This window comes from Sceloporus occidentalis, unplaced genomic scaffold (genome assembly GCF_023333645.1).
Source record: "Sceloporus occidentalis isolate IW3139 unplaced genomic scaffold, rSceOcc1.0.p SCAF_4, whole genome shotgun sequence".
Classification (NCBI taxonomy): domain Eukaryota; kingdom Metazoa; phylum Chordata; class Lepidosauria; order Squamata; family Phrynosomatidae; genus Sceloporus; species Sceloporus occidentalis.
Window position 1 is genome coordinate 56,178,605 of NW_028316984.1, and position 23,845 is coordinate 56,202,449.

The window sequence follows — 23,845 nt, forward strand, 5'->3', positions numbered from 1 at the left end:
ATTGTGACGATTCAGATGAATGTCTTGCCAAGAATGTTGTTTTTGTTTCAAACTTTGCCAATTATAACAAATAAGAGTATTTTTAAAATATGGGAAAGAGACATTTCCAAGTTTTTGTGGCAGAGAAGGAGACCTAGAGTAAAACTTAAGGTGATGCAGGATAGTAAAGATAGAGGCGGACTGGGATTACCTAATGTAGAGTTGTACCATAATGCATGTGCCTTAACTTGGATCAAAGAGTGGATTTCATTAAAGGACGATAATACATTGTATTTAGAAACTTATAGCTTAGATCTAGGATGGGACATTTATATTTGTTACGGGAGACGGGTCTGAGCAAAGAATTAAAGAGTTCAAACAACATTCTATCAGAAATGCCCTATTAACTATTTGGAATACATATAAGAAACAATTGTACAGGCATCTACCTAGATGGACATCCTCGCAGGAGGCATTCCATAAGTAAGAGAAAAATTCAACTAATAAATGGATGATATCTTTAAAAACATGGGAGAAAAGGAGGAATTAAAGATGAGAGAAGAATTAATCGAGATGGATCCCCAGGTAAATTGGTTTAAATACTGGCAAATCAGAGAAGATTGGAAAAGGGATATACTTACAGAGGGTATAGAAAGTAAAGAGACAGAATTCAATAAAATCATCAAAGGAACTAGGACAAAATTAATTTTAAAAATCTATAAATTTTTGTTGAGTATGGAAATGATAGAAGAAACAGTTAAAACAAATATAATAAGATGGTCCCAGAATATTGGTAGAGTAATCCCTATGATTAGCTGGAAGAATGTATGAAAAAGAAATATTCGCTTCACCAAATGTGAGAATTTAAGAGAGAACTATTATAAATTGTTCTTTCAATGGTATATGTCCCCAACAAAGATTGCTAAAATCACTAAACAGGGCATTTCAATTTGCTGTAAGTGTAACCAGAAAGGAGGCTCTTTATACCATCTTTGGTGGCAGTGTAGCCAAGTTAAAAAAAATTGGAAACTGATACACAGAAATATAACAATTACTATGGGGAAAATATTCTTTTGATTTCTGAACTATTTTTGTTAAACATTACTGATGCAATACCTGATAATATGGTCCAAGACGAACTTAGTGTTTTGTTATATATGATTACTGCCACCCGACTGACATTTGCTAAGTATTGGAAATCTAGTACTGTTCCAACAATAGATGAATGGAGTTTGAAACTGAATGGATTAGCCACTTTTGATATGATTTCAATGTCCAAAAACGATAGAACAATACAACAATACGATGAAAAATGGAAAGGGGTATTAAAACTATGGGAAGATAAGAGTATTGTATAAAACTATGAAATAGGAGTTTTGTTTGTTATGTATGTAATTGCATGGATATTTCAATAAAGGAAAAAACAAAACAAAAATGGTCCTTCCCACACTGCAAAAACCACAATTGATCTCAGGATGGGTTTTGTTTTGTGTTTAAACCCTGATTGCACTTGACAGGAGGCTTGGATGTATGAGAGAGTGTGTGAGTCTGCACTAAGTATCAGGGTATATAAGTGTGTGAGATTGTGAGTGTCTGGAGAATCATCTTGGGAATCACATGCTAGCAGCTGGGTGGCCCTAGTCTGGAAAATGGCCTCCTTGCCTGGAACCAGTTTGGCCCTCAGGCTGAAAAAGTTCCCCATCTTTGCTTTAGAACTTTTTTGATTAAGTGGGGTTTGAATTTTAGAGACAAGAACAAATACACTATTTTAAAAGTAAAATTAATAGTTTAAGTGGAAACCTCTTTAATCAATAGTAATCAGTTAATATTTACAGGCAAGGTGACTTACTGTTTAGTATTGCCAGCATGTCTTGGGTGAACTTTTCCCTTCTTCCACATTTTTTTAAAAAGCATTTCTATATAGATAAGGGATATCTAGTAAAACACATATCTTTTGAAATTCTGTTGACCTCTTGATAAGAAACTTAATTGACAATTGTCTTTTCTGATTCCTGAGGTTAAAAAGAATCCCCAAGATATGTCTATGGAGCCTGTCTTTTTAGTAAATTCCCCAAGGCTGAGTCACTGAAAATGAGTTACCTCATGAAGGTGATACACTCAGTAATCTGCCTGACTCCTGTTAAAATGCTGAACTGACTGAAAATAGTGTCAGCAGCACGACCAGGAGCTCCCCGGTTGTCCTGTCAGAAAGCAAAATATGGCAGTAGCAGATGCCATCAAAAGGGGGGGGGGGTAGCCACTGCAACAGTTACTGATGAAATGCACAAATCTCTCTTCTCTTGATGTAAACTAAACACCAGGTTGCTTAACAGTGTATAATGTGCTGAAGTTTTAAAAACTCAAAATTTCAGCTATGCCACACTGGTTTGCAGTTGCTCCCATACTTGGAGAGATCCTTGCTTGCTAAAAATAAATAAGATCATTCAGAGGAACAGGACAGTCTGGATATACCTGTGGAGTCACAAGGTCACTTAGCATGACAATGTGTATTGAAAATGACAACTTGCCAGATACACAGAGTATAACTGTATTTCTTTATAAGATTAATGTAGGATACAAGATTTAATTAGCAGCAGGCTCAGGTCACAGAAAATTGCTATGGTAAAAATGCTATCTTTTTACCAGCCTAAGAAGCATCAACTGAAGTCTGAGAGTGGATGTTTTCCTACTCTCTGCCCTGCCGGAACATTCAGAAAGATTCCTACCAAGTAATAGCAGCCAAGAGACATAAGGGAGCCACTACCCAGGGAAAAAGATATTTCATCACCCAAACATCACAAACTAATATGATCCCAGATTTCCTAGCAGCATAATTGAGTGGGACAGCATTCTCCTTGCGGTCTGTCACTGCAGGACCTTCAAAGTCTCTAGCTGAAACAGCTTCAACATATCTAAAAGCCTCAGAATGGATATTTTCCCTCCCTCATAGGTCACCACAGCCCTTTGAAAGCATCTTAAGATGTGTTTTTACATGCTCGTTTTCTTACTTATGATCAGTGACCTCTGGCACCTACTGTCAGGCAGAAAGAGGATATAGATATATTTTCAATTAATAAAATAATAAACAATCACCTATTTTCAAAGCATTTTATGAAAGGAAGATAGAATACCGGATAGCTCAGTGTTGGACTGTTGGCAGAAAAGAAGCATCAATGTTTGTAAAATGATTAGTGACAAAGGGGAACCTAGATAATGCCCTCCCCTTGCTTTTACATCTCTGTATCTTTCCTTGGTCTATATGCTCAAGTCTCTTTGACTTCTTGCCTGTAAAGACATCACATCTCTCTTTGATCAAGAGGTTAGTGAGTCTCTTTGTTTTCCTTTGGTCTGGAAGGAGCATACATGAGGCTCCAACACCTAAAAAAACAGATGCTAGTTTATACCCACACATGACAGACATCTTATAAGAGCTCTTGTAACCAAGTTTAGGTTACCTTCTTTTGTTTATCAATTTTCCTATCCTAAGATGGGTTTCCTGAAAAAATAAATGTAGGTTTCCCTTTTCCTTTTCTCTTTCCATTTTTACCTTACAAGAACATCAGATGTAACTTGCTCTGTTTCTCCCTCAAGCTTATATTGCACTAGCCCTGTCGGAAAGCCCTGCTGTATTCTGCTTAATATAACTACCTATTGTATATAGTCAACTATAAGTCGAGAATTTTTTGCCCCAAATGGCCTTTAAAATCCTAGATAGACTTATCATGGGGAATACAATACTTCGACCAAGCTTTTCCCCAGTTGGGGAAACACTGGGAAGAGTGACCAATCGCCCCACAGTTTCACCCCAGCCAGGCTGTCTCCACTGGGGAAAGCCCAGCTGGGGACAGGCTGGGAAGGATCACCCTGCAGCCTCTCCCCAGCTGAGCGCTGTCCACGGAGGCAAGCCCTGTTGGGGACAGGCTGAAAAGGGGATGGATTGCCCTGCACCCTCTCCTTTGCTGAGCTGTCTTCGCAGGGGGGAAGCCCAGCTGTGGAGAGCCTGGGATGAGCGAATGATCACACTGCAGCCTCTCCTCAACCAGACTGCTTCTGCAGGGGGCAGCCCAGCTGCGGAGAGCCTGGGAAGGGTGAGCAATCGCTGCAGCCTCTCCCCATTTGGGGTGCCCCTTAAGTCTGACCCTCAACATATCCATGGATGATATAAAGATCCACATTTTTAGCTCCAAAAGTTGACCTTGACTTATACACAGGGTCAACTTATAGTCAAGTATATACAGTAATATTCCTACATGGACATCATTGGAAAATACCCCTACTTTTGTCTGATTGTATACTATCCACAGATTTTCAAGTAGACTTCACCAGTGCAAACTATTCAAGTAACTTAAAGAAAACTGACAGCATTACATGAAAGTAAGTCACATTAAACAATCCCATGCAATTTGTGTATGAGTCAGATGAGCAGACTATATGCACATCTTAATAGGTAGCAATAATTTTTTTTTATAAAGCCAAGTATAATTCAGAGAATGGCAGTGAGGATAGATGCAAAATTCTAGTCATTTTGTCCAAACCTCGTTTGTTAGTTGCATTCGTAGATGAAATGCTTCTCACACCTCAGATGGGTAGCACTGAACTAACAACCATCTTCTGAAAATTAGAGGAGTGATTTTTCACAACAGCGTGAATAGATATTTGGATTATGAAATCACTTTGATATTTCTTAAAAGGGTCATACGTCATAACAAACTACTAGTTGTGTCTGGCACAGTACATTCAAGAGCACTTAAGAAGTGTGAAGGTAGTTTTGGAGAGCATTTTGAAGAATGCTGTTGGAATTTAAGGGACAGAAAATGTTCAGATAGCACTGGAGGAGCTCACATGTCAAACGAGTGAAACATCAGGATTTCCATTGTCATCTGTGCTGAATTAAAGGTTACTACTAAGCTATAATCTCCAGCACATGATACCTTGACTTCAATTTCATACTCTCCTCTCTTCCAGCATTCACATAAGGACTCTCAGGCTACCTAAACTGCATACTTGAAATTATATTCCTTATGTTGACAAGATGAATATTTTAGCTTACCCACAAATGGGAACATGGACTTTGTTTGTTTGTCATGTGGGATACATGAACAATAATTGTGTTAAGAGCCAGTCAAATGGAAGCACAGTTCTATCTACAATCAAAGAAAGAGCACTCTCATTCTCACATAGATATCAGTTTGAAACAATTTCTTCAAAAATGACTCCAATTTAGTTGAGCCCTATACTGTACTATATTTAGCACAATGGCTAATCCAGTTCAGCTGTCTAGTTTAATGGCAGACTAAGGGAAACAGTTGCTTTCAACTTCAGTTATGCTATGGTAAACATGCCATTCCCTACCTTCAGCATTATGTCCAGAAGTGGCAGATCTCAAGAGTGATATTTGAAAGTGCTTTCAAGCAATATTAGTATTATTTAAAACCTAATCATTGTATGTTCCCAAGCAAGTCAATCTGCATTAACAGTGAACTACATTTGATTTTTACTCGACCCATCTCTGCGACACTTCTAATTTCAATTACCACAAAAGTAACAGTGCAGTTAAGAATGTGAAACTTTCTGTATAGTTACTCTTGAAAGTGATGAAGGAATGTATGATTTTTAAAAATTGATCTAAGGAATCTTGCTGTAGTTATACCTTTGCTTGGCCAGCCTTTGTTATTCTTGGGATATCAAACAGCTGTCCGGTGTAGTACTGGACACCACTGAATAGAATTACTGCAATTGAGTCCCCTTCCTTCTCAATTACAGCAAGGATATCTTCAGTTCTCAAGGTCTCCTCCCCCTGAAATAAAGTTAAGCACATATTTTATATCAGCCGTAGCAGTAACAAAACTGTCAATTCCTGTTTTATAATCTATTTTTTTCTTTTTTATGATGAACTTCACTGACAGTAGAAAGTAATCAAAAGCAAATCCTTAACATGGCAATAATCTCTAGAGGAACCTTTGAATGGGTGAATAATCACTAGTAAGAGAGCTTCAAGTTAAATCCCCCCTTTTTATATAAGGATGTTCACTTTGTCTCCTTACATGCTTTGCTTGCTTGAACGTTTCAAGACTGCCTTAATTGGTTGTTGTTTTTAAAAAATAAATAAATTCCAATGCAAAGAGCATATGCAGAGGTGGACAAGCCTCAGGCTACAGTGAACTTTCCCAGAGAAATATGGCACAGCTAGTTTCTAATGATATATTAGCCACAGAAAATTCAGTCTCTTGGTTCAAAGGTATACACTTGGAATTGAGAATAGAAATTATGGTATCACTGTATGAACAAATTATGATCATCCCTATACCAAGTATGCTACATTTCTGTCTTCTGTTCTTATTCATTTATGGACTCTCATATTTTCTACCCAGACACAAGATGTGATCATGGCCATTAGCTTAGATAGTTTTAAGCATTCATGGTATGTGAAGTTGAAGGCTTTCATGGCCGGCATCCATAGTTTTTTGTGGGTTTTTCGGGCTATGTGGCCATGTTCTAGAAGATTTTCTTCCTGACGTTTCGCCAGCATCTGTGGCTGGCATCTTCAGAGAATGCTTGCCTGGAATAAAGATATACATTCATGGTATATCAATGCCTATTACTCATGATGACTATATGGAATATTTAGGCTCAGAATCAAATACACAACAGATGTGCTGGCCAAATGGCCGTAATAAAGTTATTATTATAAATACACAACAGAGCATGAAGAAAAATAATAGGAGAGCGCTTTTCAATCCTACTTGAAGCTCCACTGTGGGTACTATGATTGGTTCGGCTACTGTTGAAAACAGTATACTAGGCCCAGTGTTGGACAACAACTCCCAGAATCCAACAGCCAGCCCACTGAATGTGCCAAGTGGAGTGCAAAAAGTTGTACTGCAAAAAGGAACTTTTCTAAATGCTAATGCAGCAGAGTTCTTTGTATGTGAACTTGTCAACACAGCCAAAAAGCTCTTTTGTTTTAGATAATATTTTTGAAAGTACATAGCTGTAATGTAGTGGCCAACAGACTGAATCCTAGGGTAGAAAGCCCAATGTTGAAATTGCAACCTTAACTTTGGATCACCTAGCAAGTATGTCCCAGCTTTTCATAGCCAGTTTTTGATATGAGGATAGTAATGCTGCTCTGCCTTATAAGGTTGCTGTTATTCATTGGAATCACATGAGAAGCACAGAAAGAGAAAACTGAAAAAGTGCTATGAAAAAACAAAGTTTTTTTCAAAGCTAGAAAAATAAATTATTCACCAATGACTATTGATATCAAAATGAGAAGTCTGCAGAAAATGTAGCATTGCTGGACAATTGGAAAAACAAAATGATGTGTCACATCATTTTAACAGATAAATGGTGCTGATCGCTGTGCATTGTGTGATTACATTAAACTACAAGAACTACAGTGGCTTCCAATCTGCTTCCAAGCTCAATTCAAAGTGCTGATGTTGACCTACAGAGCCTTAAATGACTTGGGGCCAAGACATCTGAAAGACCAGCTCCTCCTATATGAACCTGCCAGACATTTGACCTCTTCAGAAGAGCCCTTTTGCATGTTCCAGCCCCATGTAAAATTAGGTTGGTAGGTACACCTAACATGATTTTCTCTGTAGTAGTATCTCAACTCTCTACATAAGGAAGTTAGGCTGGTCTCATTGTTTTTAAGCTTCTGGCACAAAACAGTGCTATTCTGCATGCCATTTAGTGTTTGAAATTGCTGTTTGAACTGTTTCAAAACTAGATTCTAGAACTGTTTTTAGATGGCTTTTAGGAATTTCTAAAGGATATTTTAATATGTTTTAATTGTTAATTTTTTTTACAAAATAAAATCTTTCTGTTACTTTAATTGATTTTATTTGTTCATCATCACCTTAGGAGCCCTTGCATGTTAGGAGATGAGTCAGAAAGACTATGGCCTGTTACAGACTGCCAAAATAAAGCTGCTTCGGGTCTCTTTGGAGGTATGCTGTTTAAATGATGCATGCATCCTAAGAATCCGGAAGCTGCACCAAAGCTGCACTCCAGTGCTTAGGAATGGAGTGTGGCTTTGGTGCAACCTCCGGACTCTTAGGACCCATGCATCATTTGAATAGCATACCTCCAAAGAGACCCGAAGCAGCTTTATTTTGGCAGTCTGTATGAATAAATAAATAAATAGTATGAACCTTTTAGGATTAAACCCAGGCATATACTGATTAACATCATAATGCCATAAATTAGGAATATTTTTAAATTTTGAATTGTTGCATATATCCCCAAGACTTAAAGGTAGCCTCCCACTTTCTAGTCTATATCCCACAGAAAGCTATTAAATTTGGTAGCGTGTTTGTATTTTTGAAAGAATAGGATTTATATAATCCAAAAATGTAAAAAACCTGAAGTGATTAAATATAAAGAAAATTGAAGGAGTTTTTTTCTCCTTTAATACTTCTATTTCTCCTCCTCTTTCCTCTTAGCAAAGGATCACGTAAAACACACTATCACCAAGGGATCAATTAAGTGGTGAAAACTTGAAATAAAATTAGACATGCCACTGCAAAGACCTGGGATAAGATTTGCTGATTTGAAAGCATCTTCTATTATATTAATGATCTTTGAACATCTATCAGTGACTTGGAGTAGCTTCTCATTTCTGTGGAAAAGGTTTTTTTTTAATCAAAAGGTCATAATCAGTTCTACTGAAAAGTAACAAAAGTTCTTCAGGCCAAGGAAAGAAAGTAATGCAATCTTTTATAATGATCTAAATTGCATAGTCCTTGAAACAGAAACTCTCCTGTTGCTGTCAGAGTATTTTCTTCTTATGACTTCTTTGAGATGTTGTAATCTGTTTATACAGTATGTTATTTATTTATTAATAACATTTGTTTTCTGCCTTTCTGCCCAAAATGGCACTCAATGTAGCTAGAATGAAGGCCAGAATCCTGTTGCATCTTTGCAAGTGGACTTGCATCAGTGGGAATTAGAACTGTGCAGTAGTGGAAAAACAGATTGAACAGAGAAAAAACAGATTGAAGCTGAATCCGAACAAGACAGAGGTGCTCACGGTAGCGGCCCCGAAACCAAGAATTGGGTTGCAACCACCAGTCCTGGACAGGGTCACACTCTCCTCTAGTGACTGCGTTCGCAGTCTGGGGGTGCTCCTTGACTCATCACTCCTGATGATAGATCAGGTTAATGCGACGGTCAGGAGCGCCTGTTATCAGCTTCAGCTGATACGCCAGCTGCGCCCTTTTCTGGAAGTAAGGGATCTTGAGAAAGTGGTGCACGCGCTGGTAACCTCACGCCTTGACTTCTGTAATACGCTCTACATGGGGCTACCCTTGTGCCTGGTTCGGAAACTACAGCTGGTTCAAAACATGGCAGCCAGGCTTGTGTCAGGAACATCCAGAAGGGACCATATCACTCCAGTTTTGAGGTCCCTCCACTGGCTGCCTATCGGTTTCCGGTCCCAGTACAAGGTGTTGGTTATTACTTTTAAAGCCCTAAATGGCTTGGGTCCAAGCTATCTCAGAGACCGCCTCTTCCCATACAATCCTCCCCGCGCTCTCCGGTCCTCTGGGAGGAACTTGTTGCAGCCTCAAAAATCGAGGCTTGCGGCGACCTCCCGGAGGGCTTTCTCTGTTGTCGCCCCTAGGCTCTGGAATGGCCTGCCGGATGAGATCCGTCAATTAACATCTTTGGACAGCTTCAAAAAGGCTGTCAAGACGGATCTCTTCAGGCAGGCCTTCCCAGACTGAAATATCCCGGCCTCAGGATCTCAGGATTTTCCCCTCCTCAGTAATGTCTCCAAAGCCCCCTTTTCTTTAGAACTGAAGTTGCAGTGGTTTATTGGTTGGTATTATTTTGTTTAATTTATTGTTATTTTAACTAGTTATTGTGGTTTTAAATTAGATATGTTGTTTAATAGCTTTTTAAGGGGGGAGGGGAAAATATTGTTTTTATGTTGTATGTTATTTTAATGTTGTAAACTGCCCGGATTGGTTCGCCACAGGGCAGTATATAAATAAAAAATTATTATTATTATTATTATTATTATTATTATTATTATTATAGTAGTGCAATGTCCATATCCAGAAAATGGCTGCTGTTATGTTCTACATAACAGAACCAGCATAGTGCTGAATGTGATTAATATCTGGTGGGGCCGACACACAATGAGACCAATGTGCACCACTTTCCACTAGAATTCTATATGACCTTTTATGTAACGATGCACATCAGTCATGATGAATATCACATCATTCCCTATATGCATCAGGCACCAATCCACATTGGGACACCCTTGATGGTCTCCTTCTATGTATCTCCACAATTCAGTAACCAGGTGTTTTAGTGCCTCTGCTACTTAGCTAGTGATCTTATGTCCCTTTTACATAATGTAATAAAGTAGTTTTCTACATTAAAAAGTCAACATTTCCAGACAGATTTGGATGATAACTCAAACAATAACGTAACAAAGACATCTGTGCAATTTAGATTTTTTTAACGCCACCCCTGTTTATAGTAATAAACTGTACAAACCTTTCGTGGTTCTATCATAAGCATACTTGTCTCCTTATCAAGCCCATGATATTGGAGTTGAGATTCAACAGCATACTGTAAAGAAGAAGAAGAAGAAACGCCAGCATTTTAAGTGAGCAGATGTGGAGAACCAATTTTTTTTTTAAAAAAATTGCACAAATCTAATATCACTAGTTGAAATAGGAAGAATATATGTGGCTAAGTTCTCTGCAAGGTTCTTCAGAACTCCTTCCTTTACCCCTCCCTTATTTTATTTTTGCACTGGTAAGATGACTATCTCTTTGAAAATATCTGCAAAGTGGTTGCAGTTTCATTTTCTTTTCTCTGCCTCCTTACAAAGTATTACAGGGACCATGAGGTTTCACTAGGTTCACTGTCTGGCATTAAGCAAAGGACATGGTGTTCCACTAGGTTCACTGTCTGACATTTCCAGTTAAAAGGTTTATGCTGTAGATGATGCCTAAGGCTTCTTCATGAGAGACTGGAAAGCTGCTAATAGTAGACAACACCCAGAGAGACAAAGAGTTTGCCTTTGTAAAGTGTAAGCCAGGTAAGACAAAAGCTCCCACTAAGTAAAGCTCATACAGATCACGATGTCTCACCATTAAAGATTTATCTGGGGTAGTCTAGTGAGTTAATATTTATGCTATTCCTTGATACTGTTGAGAGTTTTGGTATTCTAAGTCATATCAGGGCAGAAGAGCTTCTGTCACCTTTGTGAGACCAGCTAGTTGATGTGGAACATGTAATTCAGGGATTTAGTGTTCAGATTTCAAGTCTGAAACCAGTCCTTTAGAACAGTTTCAGTGGCTTGGCACAAATTAAACAGCTGGTTTCCATGCATTAACCTGTAAATTTCCCTAAACCTTGAGCAAGCAGCTTAAAAATTCATAGCTGACAACATATATTAGAATTTAACTGTATAGCAGCCATTGCAGCATGCATTTTGTACTGATAAGATAATATGGTTTGCTATGAGGAAACATTATGTCTGTGTTGGAACATGTACACAACATAGTGAAAACTATCCAGTTTCTCACTGCTGCATAGGCACTACTTAGTTTATTTAATCTTTTATCTACTTTTTAATGGACAATCATTCATTTAAAGTGTTGGGTCCATCCAAATTGGGCACATGCAGCTGGGCTAAGGAAACACCCCTATTCAGGGCAGCCACTCCAGCTTACTCCAGGAGTTAAAGGAGCTGCTCAGTGACTATGAAGATACCTCTGCCCAGTTTTCAGAGATAAACTTTCCTCCTCAGTTCCCATATCACTGCCTCTTTCATTTGAAAGTGGAAGGATTTCAGGAGACTGAAGGGGTAAACAAGACTGTTTCCATCATCCAGGTTACATGCATCTAATTCTGGACTTGACCCACTTTTTTCAGACATCCAAGCACTTACCCTGGTCTACTGAATGAGTTTCTATGGAAGTAGAATAGTTGATATGTAATTTGCAGCCCTATATGATTAATAGTGTAAGAAGAAAGCTGTGGTTACTTATAATGCTAAGGTATGGTATAATTAACTAATTTATCAAGTGGAAGTATGCAGGGGAACATTCATGAAGAAGTAAGACAGAAAATATAGGGTTGAAACCAATGGTGGCTTTGGTCTACTACAGGGTTTGGGAACCTTCACTCCTCCAGATGTTGGTCTTCTCTAGCTGCTCTAGTTCCCAGATTGGCTAGGGATGATGAACATGTATCCATAATTTGAAGAGCCATAGGTTTCCAAGGCCTGCAACAGAATATATCACTTTTGCTCACACAAGGGTAACCAGTTATACTCACTCACCCACCTCCATACAATGCCATGTTTTGTAATGCTCTAGGAATGGGGGCAGCAGAGCACACAGTGTGATAGTTAGTGATATATGAATGGAAGGTTTTTTCCCCCCACTAGCACAAGTCCACCATTGGATACTATGTATAGTGATAAGAAAACCAACCCTGAACTATCAGTTTGACAGCCAAAACAAGAGGTGAATTACATCAAGATCACTGATCAACTCCCACCTCTACACACCTACATTACATTTTGCTCAAATGTATTTAAATTCTGTTACAGAAATGTTTTGTGATTTTTAATCCATATAACAGATGGGGGATAGGCAATACTGCCATCTCCCTTTTAAAATGTGGCTGAGGTATGTTCCTGCACAATAGAAGGGGAATATTCTGCCTGCACAGAAACAAATAAGAAGAAAAATAACTAATTTCAAGGCAGAAAGCAAGTCAGTTTTATTGCAGCCCTTAAGTTCAGCTAACGTTTACTGCGAAAGACTTCAGAAAAGTCTAAAACTGGCAAATGCTTTTGACTGGGAGGTGCATGTGAACAACATATGGAATAGAGAAATCACTATGTAACACCACTGAGAAGGAGAATGACATGTACATGAGTAAGATTGATAAAATCTTTGACCACATGTTTCCATTGTTTTCATATCATCCCTAGATATAGTTTAAGCATTTCTATGGCTTTCTCCTTGGTAAATTGAGCATCATTTACAATATTGTAATAGGGTGAACTGTCTGGATCACACTACATCATCAGTCATGTCACCAATGCTTGTGACATTTATGCTATTATGCTTCACACAGCATTCCAAACTGAAATGGTCCTTTCATTAGTGAATCACATTTTCCAGTACCTTCAAACATACCAATGTTTGAATCTGAGAAAATGAGACAATAGTCCTGGAAGGAAGCATATGAACTGATTGGGAGACAAATTTTGAATTTCCCCTTGTGTGAGTTGCATCTGGAGGCATTTTTTATAGTGCCTCAGTGATCAAATTTCTCATCAATTTCTAAGTGTTTACTGAGTTTGATAAAGTAGCAGTGAGTCACAAATGTGAAGATTAATTTGCCACAATCCATGATGCATGGACTGTTGTCTCATTTTATAGCACATAAATGATATTTGAATTAGTAATCTAAAGCACCATCGACAAGCATTTCCCTGTCTGTCTAGGGATATGAAGCTGTTAATGTTGTGAGTTTTGTATTGATTTGGTTTCATAAAGTAAAATAGCAACAAGAATTAATAAAACATTTACAACCTGTTGTTGATTTAGCCCAACAGCTTGCTCAGTGTCTTTAAAAGGACTAATCAATCAATGTGCCCATTCAATCTTTCCTTCTGCAAGGTTTTTATTTGAACAAAAAGAATAAAGGCACGATCAGTAAAACATGCCAAGTCCAGAAGTACATGACCAGATTTCTTTTTGATGTTTAAGGTTATATTTTTATAGCTAATGAATAATCACATAAGGCTGTTGGGATGCTGTTAAAATATACAATAATTCAAAACACAAACATGATGCAATATTAATTCCTTACGTGGTCAGAGGGAAAAGCTTTGGCTTCCAGGAGGATTTTATAGCGATCTGAGGTAGGTTTAAAGAATGATAACTGTAGAAACAGAACAGTGGATTGATGTTATCTAAAGTGAAACTTTTTATTACCCCATTGAATATATATAATAATTCACACTGAGAAGTGTCAATCAAATACCACACACGCTTCAACCTCTTCAGTAAGAGACAATGCAAAAATCCCATAGACCACGGTGTTATGTTATTTGACACAGACTGCCTTGAGCCTTATATGCCCACCCTGCCCCCTGTCTATTCAACTTTTCCCACACTTCTCTTTCAGCTCTACTTATTAGTCCCAGATACTGCTTCTTAAGATTTTGCTGTTAGCTGTGTCACTATAATGTTTAGTTGTGAAAAGTGTCTGTGTAGAACGGCATCATGGTTGGTATTCATCAAGATGACACACGAATTGGCTTGACTTTATGTATTTTAGGAGAATAAGTTCATGCCCCCCTTTACCTTTAGAAATTTGAAGGAAATGGTTTCACACTCTTTGTGCAAGCAAGTGTCTGTGAACTGTAATGATTTCTGAGGAAATGTCACAGTAAAAATCAAAATGTTGTTGTGAAGATGCACATGGAAACCTACGAAGCAAGTAATAGCTGTGTACATGTTTCTTCTAAAGAATGACCTTAAAATTTACTTTTCAGCAACTGACATGTAATGCCAGTCTTTAAACAGTTTGTGTAAATGATGTCTAAATTTTGCATTTCTACTTTTGATATGTAGATTAGTGTATGAAGTATTATTCTGAAATGAAATGAATTACCAAAATACTTATGGGAAACAGAAAATTGGAATAATTGATTTTCACATCTCATATGCATGTTCACGTCTCATATCCATTAATTAATTTTCCTGAATTGCAAAGGATTGGACTGAATGGCACTTGTGGTCTTTTCCTGCTCTATGATTCTATGACTTTATTTCTGACAAACCATAGCTTGAATTACATTATAAGTAGTGTATTGGAAGGAAGAATTCACCGAATCACTAATATAACCAGTTATTGTACTCTTATTTTCTCATAAGTTCAAGAATATAAAAGAAAGCAATCTGTAATAAGATTTTGGGATTACTTTTTAAAAACCCAGAATATTATGATGGTCAAAAACTTAATACAGTGGGCCCTTTGTATGTTCTGGGGTTAGGTTCCATGACTCCCCCCCCCCCCCCAGGATACCAAAATCTGTGGATGTTCAGTTACAATCAAGGTTTCCTTTTTTGAAATCTTGATATTTTTAAAATATTTTATGTTGTGGATGGTTAAACCCAAGGATAAAGAAGATATGGAGGGCAGGCTGTAGACGGCTTTAAAAAGAGGTTCATGGATGGTATCCAAATTCATGTATATCTCTGTGAACAACTATGATAGTTGAAAGGAAAACCTCATGTTCAGAGGCAGTAGAGTTCTCAATACCAGGTGTGTGGGGAGAAATGTTACCTTCTAGCCCATCTCAAGGCATCAAATTCTGTTGTAAATTGAATTCTGAACATACTATATCTGAATTATCAAGGAAACTCTTATATTCTTATAACTTACCATTAGGAGATGTAGATTAACTGTCAAGCCATTCATCAGTGCTATCTCATCTTTATGAGCTCCTGAAAAGCAATAACACAGTAGTTTCCCTTTTCATTTTGTTCTGTACAAGTTCTGTTCCAGTGATATGCAAACCCAGATGACTTTGGCTTGCAGTCAATGCCTTCCTGAAATACATGTCTGGTATATCACCGTGGATATTTTTAAAAAGGCAAAATAATTAGTTTTACCAGTCTGATGTGGCAAATAAAGCAAATAATGAAGTAGCAACATTACCCTCCTTAAAACCACATGTTGCTCCACTATTGTTATTAACACCTTGATAAATTCAGCACCAGTGTACTTCTGTTATTAACTATATTTCCCATATAAAGACCTAAACAGTGTTAGAAGCAATAATCTATTTTAAAACTAGTCATTGTTATGTCAAACTAAAATGTGTTCTTAATAAAAATAAAGAGGCTTTGCCTAACAGTTATTTCTTCTTTCATTACAACAGATATAATAATAGTTTGTAAAATAACTGGATAGAGGCTAAAAATAGAATATTTTTGCCTTCAGGTATGGATAATGGGCTTTGTGGTAGGTAATAAAATGAATAAAATGTAATGGTTATCGTAACTTTTTTTTAAGCACATTAGTAATACCCACAGGGTGACCCTGGGCAAAGTCACAACTCTCTTAGCCTCAGAGAGAAGCCACAGCAAACCTCCCCCGAAGAAATCATGCCAAGAAATGACTGTGATCCAGTTGTCATAAGGAGTCAACCTGAAGCCATGTAACATCAATAAAAGCACTGACAAGATTCTGTCTAACTCTTATTAATAAATATGCCTGGCATAAAAAAAGGAGTGAATTCACATTCAAGATAGAAGAACACGGGGGGGGGGGGGGGGGATCTTTAGACCAAAAGACAAAGAAATGGGTCCTAGAACAGATCAAGCCCAAACTATTCCTGGAAGCCAGTGTGACTAAACTGAGGCTGTCATTAGCCACATAATGAGGGGAAATGAACCATTAGAAAAAGCAAGATGCTATGAAAGGTGGAATAAAATAGCAATAGAGGAACATCACATGCCAGATGATTAGACTTGATCAGGGAGGCCATGGGCCTAGGCCTGAAGGATCTGAGCAAGGAGGTTGAGGACAGGGGGGCTTTGAGACAGGATTGCCATGAGTCAAAGTTGATTTCAGTACAGTTAAAACAACAGCAAATTTCAATCATTGCCTATTTTTACTGTCCAAATGGCATAATTCCTGTTTAATTCACTTTTCTGGTTGAGTCACTAATGGGTCTCAATTGCATGTGGAATAATACCACAAGACTGGACTCAAGTGCAACAGCTTAATATCCTGTCCATGTGTCACTAACTGGGTGCAGGAACAATATTCTTGCTGTCAAGTGTTCAATCTTTTTTTTAAAAATTAAGCTTTAAAAAAACCAAACTGCCTTTTTCTAAAGCGGAAGACTATATATCCTTAAAATAATTATATACAACTCAACACTTCTCTCTCTCTCTCTCTTTCTTTACAAAAGCCTTAAGATAACTGCCACTATATTGGAGTGATAGAGTAGATGGAAATCTTCTGAAGATGAAAAATATGTCTACAAAATGGTGCTAACATAAAAATGGCAGAGACTGGGAAGTTGCATTATTTGTTACTAGTGATGCAACAAGAATAAACTGGCATGAAGTTGTTTCCATAATCATATTCCACACAACACAGTAGTGGACATATTTAGATCTAATTTCTGAGTGACAAATGGTTATGGTTTAAATACTGAGAAAAAGTGGTATTCCACAGTAACTACACTACTCTGAAGAAAGAGATGTGGAACCCATGCAGTAGAAATGGGTAACCATGCCTTTCTGGTATAAACCGTGACACCAAAGAAGGATGAGGTAGGTAATGGAAAAGGCTTTGGTGAAGACTATTTTGCCAATCAATAGCAATAGCAAGTACATTTCTATACCGCTTATCAGTGCACTTAAGCAGTCCCTAAGCAGTTAACAAAGTGTAAGCTATTTGCCCCCAACAATCTGGGTACTCATTTTAGCAACCTTGGAAGGATGCAAGCTTGAGTCAAGCTTGAGCTCTTTTGCTGGTATTGAACCCTCAACCTTACGGTTTTTGAGTGAGTGGCTGCAGTACAGGCATTTAACCACTGCGCCACCGGGGATCCTTACAGAATGTAGTACTTTGTTTCAGAACAGCTAGGAGACGCCCTCAAATCCTTGATCCTGAACTTTGAGTGCTAGTAATTTTAAAGGCTACTAACATGGACAAAGTTGGAATGGATTGCAAGCAAACACACAGGGAAGGGTGATGTGCTTACTGGGTGGAAAACTTCATTTTTTCCCAATTTTTGCTAATCCTTAGTGGCTCCTTTTCTAATCATTGAGAGGGGGAGAAGCTGGGAAAATATGCGATCATGGAAAAAATTAATGGGCAAAAATCCTGGCCAGCATGTATTCTTTCCTTGTTTAATGTCTCGCTTTAATTGAACACACACACACACCATTCAAGTGCTTCTTTCTGAGTAGCACACTTCCTGGAATGGCTATCCCTGACATAAGGGTCTCCCATAACTTCCTTTCTCACTACGAAGTGCTGATGTTGAGTGACAGTAACATGAATGCAATTGCAAGCAGCGTGAGACCACTTTATAAAATAAAATTATTAAAATAAAATAAAATTAAGGATTAAAAACTCTTGACCACCTTGCACAGTTATTAAACAACTTCAAATTGAAATTCAATAGTTTCACCCACCTTAGCTATATATTTGGGGTATATTTCTTTATGCCCCCATTCTTATCAGGACGGGACTAATGTCCAAGCCAAGTTTTCAATTTACTGATGTTTTTTCCTTGCACCTTGGGTTGTCACTGAAATCTCTGTGCAACATCCAGAAAAATCTATTTTTCACAGCTGAATGCTTTTGCATGGGAAAATGGATGGTAAAATGTCATTTTGTGGAGAAAGGTAGAATTGAATTATTATCCATAGCATCTGGTTCTCTATGTGCTTACACACACACACACACACACACACACACGTTTCAGTCATGCAATCCCTCACCTGCAGTTTGATGTGGCAGAATGTAAAGGCAGTTTTGCCACATCACCTGCTGCTTGTGTCAGCTTGCCTAAAGTCCTATTGCTTCTTCTGCTTTGCATCCCCTCTGGAACCTGCTTTTTCTCTTTTCTGCCATTATAAAAAATCCTCACCCCCTCCATACTGGCATAGCCTGCTGGCCTACTTTCCTGCAGTCTGTTGCATGCAGTCTAAAATTACCTTTATTTTAAATCACTATGATAATGTTTCTCCAATCTTCACCTTGTTGAAAGCTTTGTAATATTCCTTTCATCTGCAGATCATTTTGACCTTCCGTCTTGAATGACATGACTTCTCGGTTCTGTTTATGGCCTTTCCTATTCTACTATCTTCCGAGCAAGTACCTGTATTTAGGCAGACAGCACAACCGTGCCAGTATTTTGTGTACTCTCTGCAAATCCATTACAAGTCTATGTTTTGGGGAAAGGATCTCATAAGGATCTAACTACCAAGTATATAAAAAGTGAAAGTTCTTGCTGTAAATCTGCACTGAAATGGAAAAAAGAGTGTTCACAGACTGAACATTGGGAACCCATTTTTATCCCAGAAGCTCTGAATAGTAGACAATTCCAGCAGAAATCTTTGAGAAATGTAGCCTGACTAACTCTGGACCCAGCCTTGGGCCCTTTCTTTCTGCAATCCCATTCTAGTGGGTTTGTCCAGGCTGAAGAAAGTCTCTTTTGTTCACCTCTCTTTTGTTTTGTTTTAAGACATGAGGATCTTTGCTCTCCCTCACTGTGCTTTGGAAAGAACATGAGGAAAGAAAGGTACAACTTTTTCAATTATCAGCTTTTCAGCTCTCGCTCCAATTCCCCCTCCTTTGTCTTCCACAAAAGCTGAAATAACCAACATACAACCGGCTTGGAAGCATCACTTCTCACCCTCCCTGTCTCTCTCCCTCTTGTCTTTTGGACAGCTTGCAACAGTAACTTGCCATTTTGTTATATTTTGTCAATAAAACTCCTTTCAGGGAAAGTGGTGTTCTTGCCTTTTCTGCTTCCCAAGTACCTTATGTGGGCAATATGTTATCCAGACTTCTTGTTCACTTGTGCATTTTAGTTAACATGCTAGTCTCTGAGCTAACTTTTCTGGACAGACAACAACATTTTCACCAAAATACCAGAGCCAGGATTGCAGCAGCAACAAGTTCCTGTAGTACGTTTTTGAAGTAAATATTCCCTAGTCATGGTGAAAGGATTTATTGCTTAGAGAACTAGTTTTGCAAATGAGTATGGGAAGTTATGTATGGTGACAACAGTTATTAATCTACTCCCATTCCATCAGAGACCATGAAAGCCTGTAGAGTTCAGCCTATGAAGCTGATGACTCCTGACAATTTCATGAACCAAGAATGGGTGAGTTAGTTAAACAGAAGGTCTAGATCCTGACCATTCCATACACTGATCCAGAGTATAAATAGAACTACTTTTCTGTTATTTACAGCTCCAGGCACAGAACAAAAATCTAAGGTTCACCTTTAGATGCATGCCAGTATCCTATATTGAATACGACACCACATTTGTCATGTGAGTCTTGGTCTCTTGTAAATGATATATTTATTAAAAGCTTTACCTTATTGGATTTTGGTGCCACAAAACAAACCTTATCTGTGCTCTAGGAAAATCATTATCCTTTACAGCCTGCACTGCCTTTTGGAAATGACGCTTCTCTGATCCAATTAATCTATTACAATATTCAAAGACAAGGATCCAGTGGACAAAATGAAGTTTGCTCCCCTGGTCTCATTACTCAGTTGTTCAAATCTTGGACAGCATAAACCCACATTATGTCCTACCTGATAAATCTTCTTTGTGATGGAAAAAAAGCAGGATTTATGATGCTTCTACCACTACTTTCCCTATGCCTTTGGGGAAGACTGTGCTTATGCTAGACAGATTGTGACTGCAACAGGAACCAAGCCCTTTCCAGGATATGTGTGTGGGCAACAAAATAAAGTGGAAAATGGTGGGATAAGCTAAAAACAATTCAATTATTAAAAATAATCTCTAAGTTTGGCTACCTCAAATAGCCCTTATTATTCAGTCACTGCAGATCAGTTTGGTATCTATTCCCTCCTCAGTAGAGGACTGAACACAGTGGAATAAGATGAACATCAGAGTTAATCCTATTTCATCAGAAAGTGATACTATCAAAACTGTAGTATATTAATGAAGTGGAGTTGAAGAGGGGATCTGTTTCCACATTGTTCAGTCTAGAAACTGGGTGGTGATGGGAGTCTGGAGAGAGTCTGTGTCTCTGGTGACCTTGACTTTGCGTTTTGCAATGTATTTACTATTGAAGCTTTCATTTAACAAGGAAATGTGCTCTTGTTTAATAAACAAGGTGTTACAGAGCCATAAACCTTTAAATGGCCAAAAGAAAAGCCATTTACTGCCTTTATTCTATTCCTGAATAAATCCCTGAAGACAACATTCACTTTTTGTTTTGCAGAACCAGCTCTGGCAGTTCCGGCTCCTCTATAAAATGTTAAGCATTAAAAACAAAACAACCTAAATTTTTTATTTATTTTCTCACGTTAAGCCTGCCAAAGGAACAGAATGCCTTTCCCCCCCCCTGCATATCATTGGAGAGAATGCATATTCATCTTTAATACTATACAGAACAGAGAGTATTTTAATAGTGTTTTATCTTGTATTTGTCCTCTTTGCATTTTCCCTTTTTACCTGAAGGCAAAAGATGTAGTCATTACCCTGTTGAGATTGTCGTCATAATGGGACCACAATTTAGAATTCTTCAAAAGGTAATTTGTTCCCGTTATGAAAAAGAGAGAGCTCATTAACATGCTGCAAAATCAATAAAGTGAATTTTACCAAAATAAAATCCTGCTAAGTCTTAGAAGCCCGCTGCCAAGTCACACTTTGCAACTCAGTGGTACAGTCATTGAGGGGGGAGAAAATTAGCTATACAGGTGGGGAGAAAGGTCATGATAGCATTATAACAGCAGAGTTAATAGCCTCTGGTGTGCAAGACAGCTATGAAATACTGCCCAAAGTGCAGGAAAACAGGTTAGCGATGTGAGGATCTTTATTCATCATTTCTTTTATAGAGAGATCAAAACATGACACCCCAGTCCAGTGAATACAAATAGCCTTCTGCATACAGAAGCCCAATGTTGAATATGTAAAATTTTGGCAAAGGATAATTAGTGGAGAGCAGCACTAAATTAAAATTGTGTGTTTGTACGTGTGTGTGTGTGTGTGTGTGTGTTTAAGGTAAGAAGAGGAGATGAAGTGAAATAAAAACTTAACAAATTTTATTTACTCCTCTTTTTTGCTTGAGAAATGGTGTTCTGTTTAGCCACATATCTAGGTCCCAGATCTAAAAATAGCTAGATTTTTTTTCTGACCAAAGCAACAAGCAAAGTGTAAAGCAGATTTATTGGCTGTCTAGCAGATTTTACATTAAATTTTCTCATGTTACATTCACAGCCAGTAATTGCTTTGTTTGCTGCTATTCCGCTCTTCCTGCCTTCCCTTCTTTTTTTGGTTAGTACTGCTATTTTCTGGAGGCCATTTGCTTTGAAAGTGGATTGTGGAAACAATAGACTTTCTAAGGATGAGAACAGCACTCCTGAAACAGGGGATGTGCTGCCATAAAAGCTGGATGGTCCTTACTCTCAGTCAAAGGTGGGCAATTTTGACCCTCCAGCATCTTTCACCACTGGCTACACACACTAGGGTTGATGAAAGGTGGCATCCAACAATATCTTGAAGTTCATGTTGCCTACCCTGGCCCTAGATAAAGTGTTCAGGAAGCATTCCAAGAAAAGATGGGGATGCCTGATAATTGAAAACATCTACTAAAGGCCAGGTAGTTTCCACCAGCATATATTAAAACAACCACACAGACAGGTACAGGCAAGTACCAACAACATCACACAGTAGTCAGAGGCAGTAATGCAGTGACTGGAGATATTCAGAGATCATAAATTTTAACTGAGTGTAAGAGAAGGTGCCAAATTATCACTAAGCCTAGAGCAAGAAAAAGGAAATGCTTCAGAATGATGAAAGCTGCTACTATACTGCAGAATTAATGCAGTTTGACACTGCTTTAATTGTCATGGCTCCTTCCTATAGAATCTTAGGATTTGTAGTTTGTTGTGGCACCAGAACTACCACATTTTTCTCCCTGTTGTAGATAATCTTCTAAAACAATGCAGTAATCCCATGAATTTTCACTTAGCATCAGAAAAAATAAGCTTTCCTGCCAACCAGACAAAGTTACACATTCCTAATTATCATGGTACTGCTTATAGTCTAATGTGGCAGCAATGAATCAAAGCAACAACAGAAAAGCCGCATTATACACTTCTCTAAATGGTCACATATTTTCATCTGACAAATATCATGGATAAGGAATAGATGGGTTTTGAAGCTTTTTAAAAACATTACTTCAATCTATGCACCATTTTAGCAGTGTTGACCTACTTAAGTGGGATAAACCTTGAGACAAGTTCACCATTTGGCCAGACGTGGACCTGAATGTACACTACAAATAATTATGTTGACAAAAAAGAGAAGCCAAAAGCATACATTTGAGATGTATATACACACTCTACACAAACTGTTTAAAAAACACCACACACACACACTTTTCAGTTGTTCTGCATGCTTTCTCCAAGTCAGTATAGCAAAACCCAGTTTAAAAAGCCTTTGACTGCAAAATTCCTTTTTACAAAGCCTTTCTCTGCCCATCCCAGCCCCTTGCTTTTTCTTCCTTGTCCTCTATCTATCTGGAATATTTAAGCAGCATAGCATTGGGAAGATAGTGAAGGAGGGTTCAAAAAACTGATTTTCAGTGTTGGGTTGCAGTTGCATGTCTGCAATAAACAATGAAATAAAAAAGCAGGATTCTGCTTTTGCCTTTCCTACTATAAATAGCATCTGTTTCCAGAATCTCTTAATGAGCATACACAAACAGCGAGAAAAAGGGGCAGCAGATAAGCCTGCCTCATCGGCTACCCACAGCATGTTTAAAAAAACATAGATTTATAGGTCTGGTCACCAAAAGGGAAATCATAAGGAGAAGGGAGACTGATGAAAGTAAGAGTCATGCCTGGATGCACTTTGGAAGAAGCCTTCAAGTGGTCTCTTGAAGATTCAAAATGTTTTTGTTTACTCTTTCAAGGCTTACTTGACATTTTTTTTTTTAAAAAAAATCAAAACTAACAGTATGCATGTGTGAAAAGAATCAACCAGGCCAGGTCTGTTGAAACATATCAAACTATTCTTCTTCCTTTGTTGTGTAGCAACCCGTTCCCATTCTTTCCATATTACTACTTCCTC

General features: G+C 38.0%; 1 protein-coding gene across 1 annotated transcript in view; it reads right to left on the minus strand.

Annotated features, from left to right (window-relative positions):
* Positions 1-23,845, minus strand: part of LOC149313889 (kynureninase-like) — a 125,851-nt gene that overhangs the window by 62,947 nt on the left and 39,059 nt on the right. Inside the window, 4 exon segments of the mRNA XM_089520092.1 lie at positions 5,630-5,776; positions 10,495-10,569; positions 13,840-13,911; positions 15,421-15,482. Coding sequence (XP_089376218.1) covers positions 5,630-5,776; positions 10,495-10,569; positions 13,840-13,911; positions 15,421-15,482 — 356 coding nt within the window.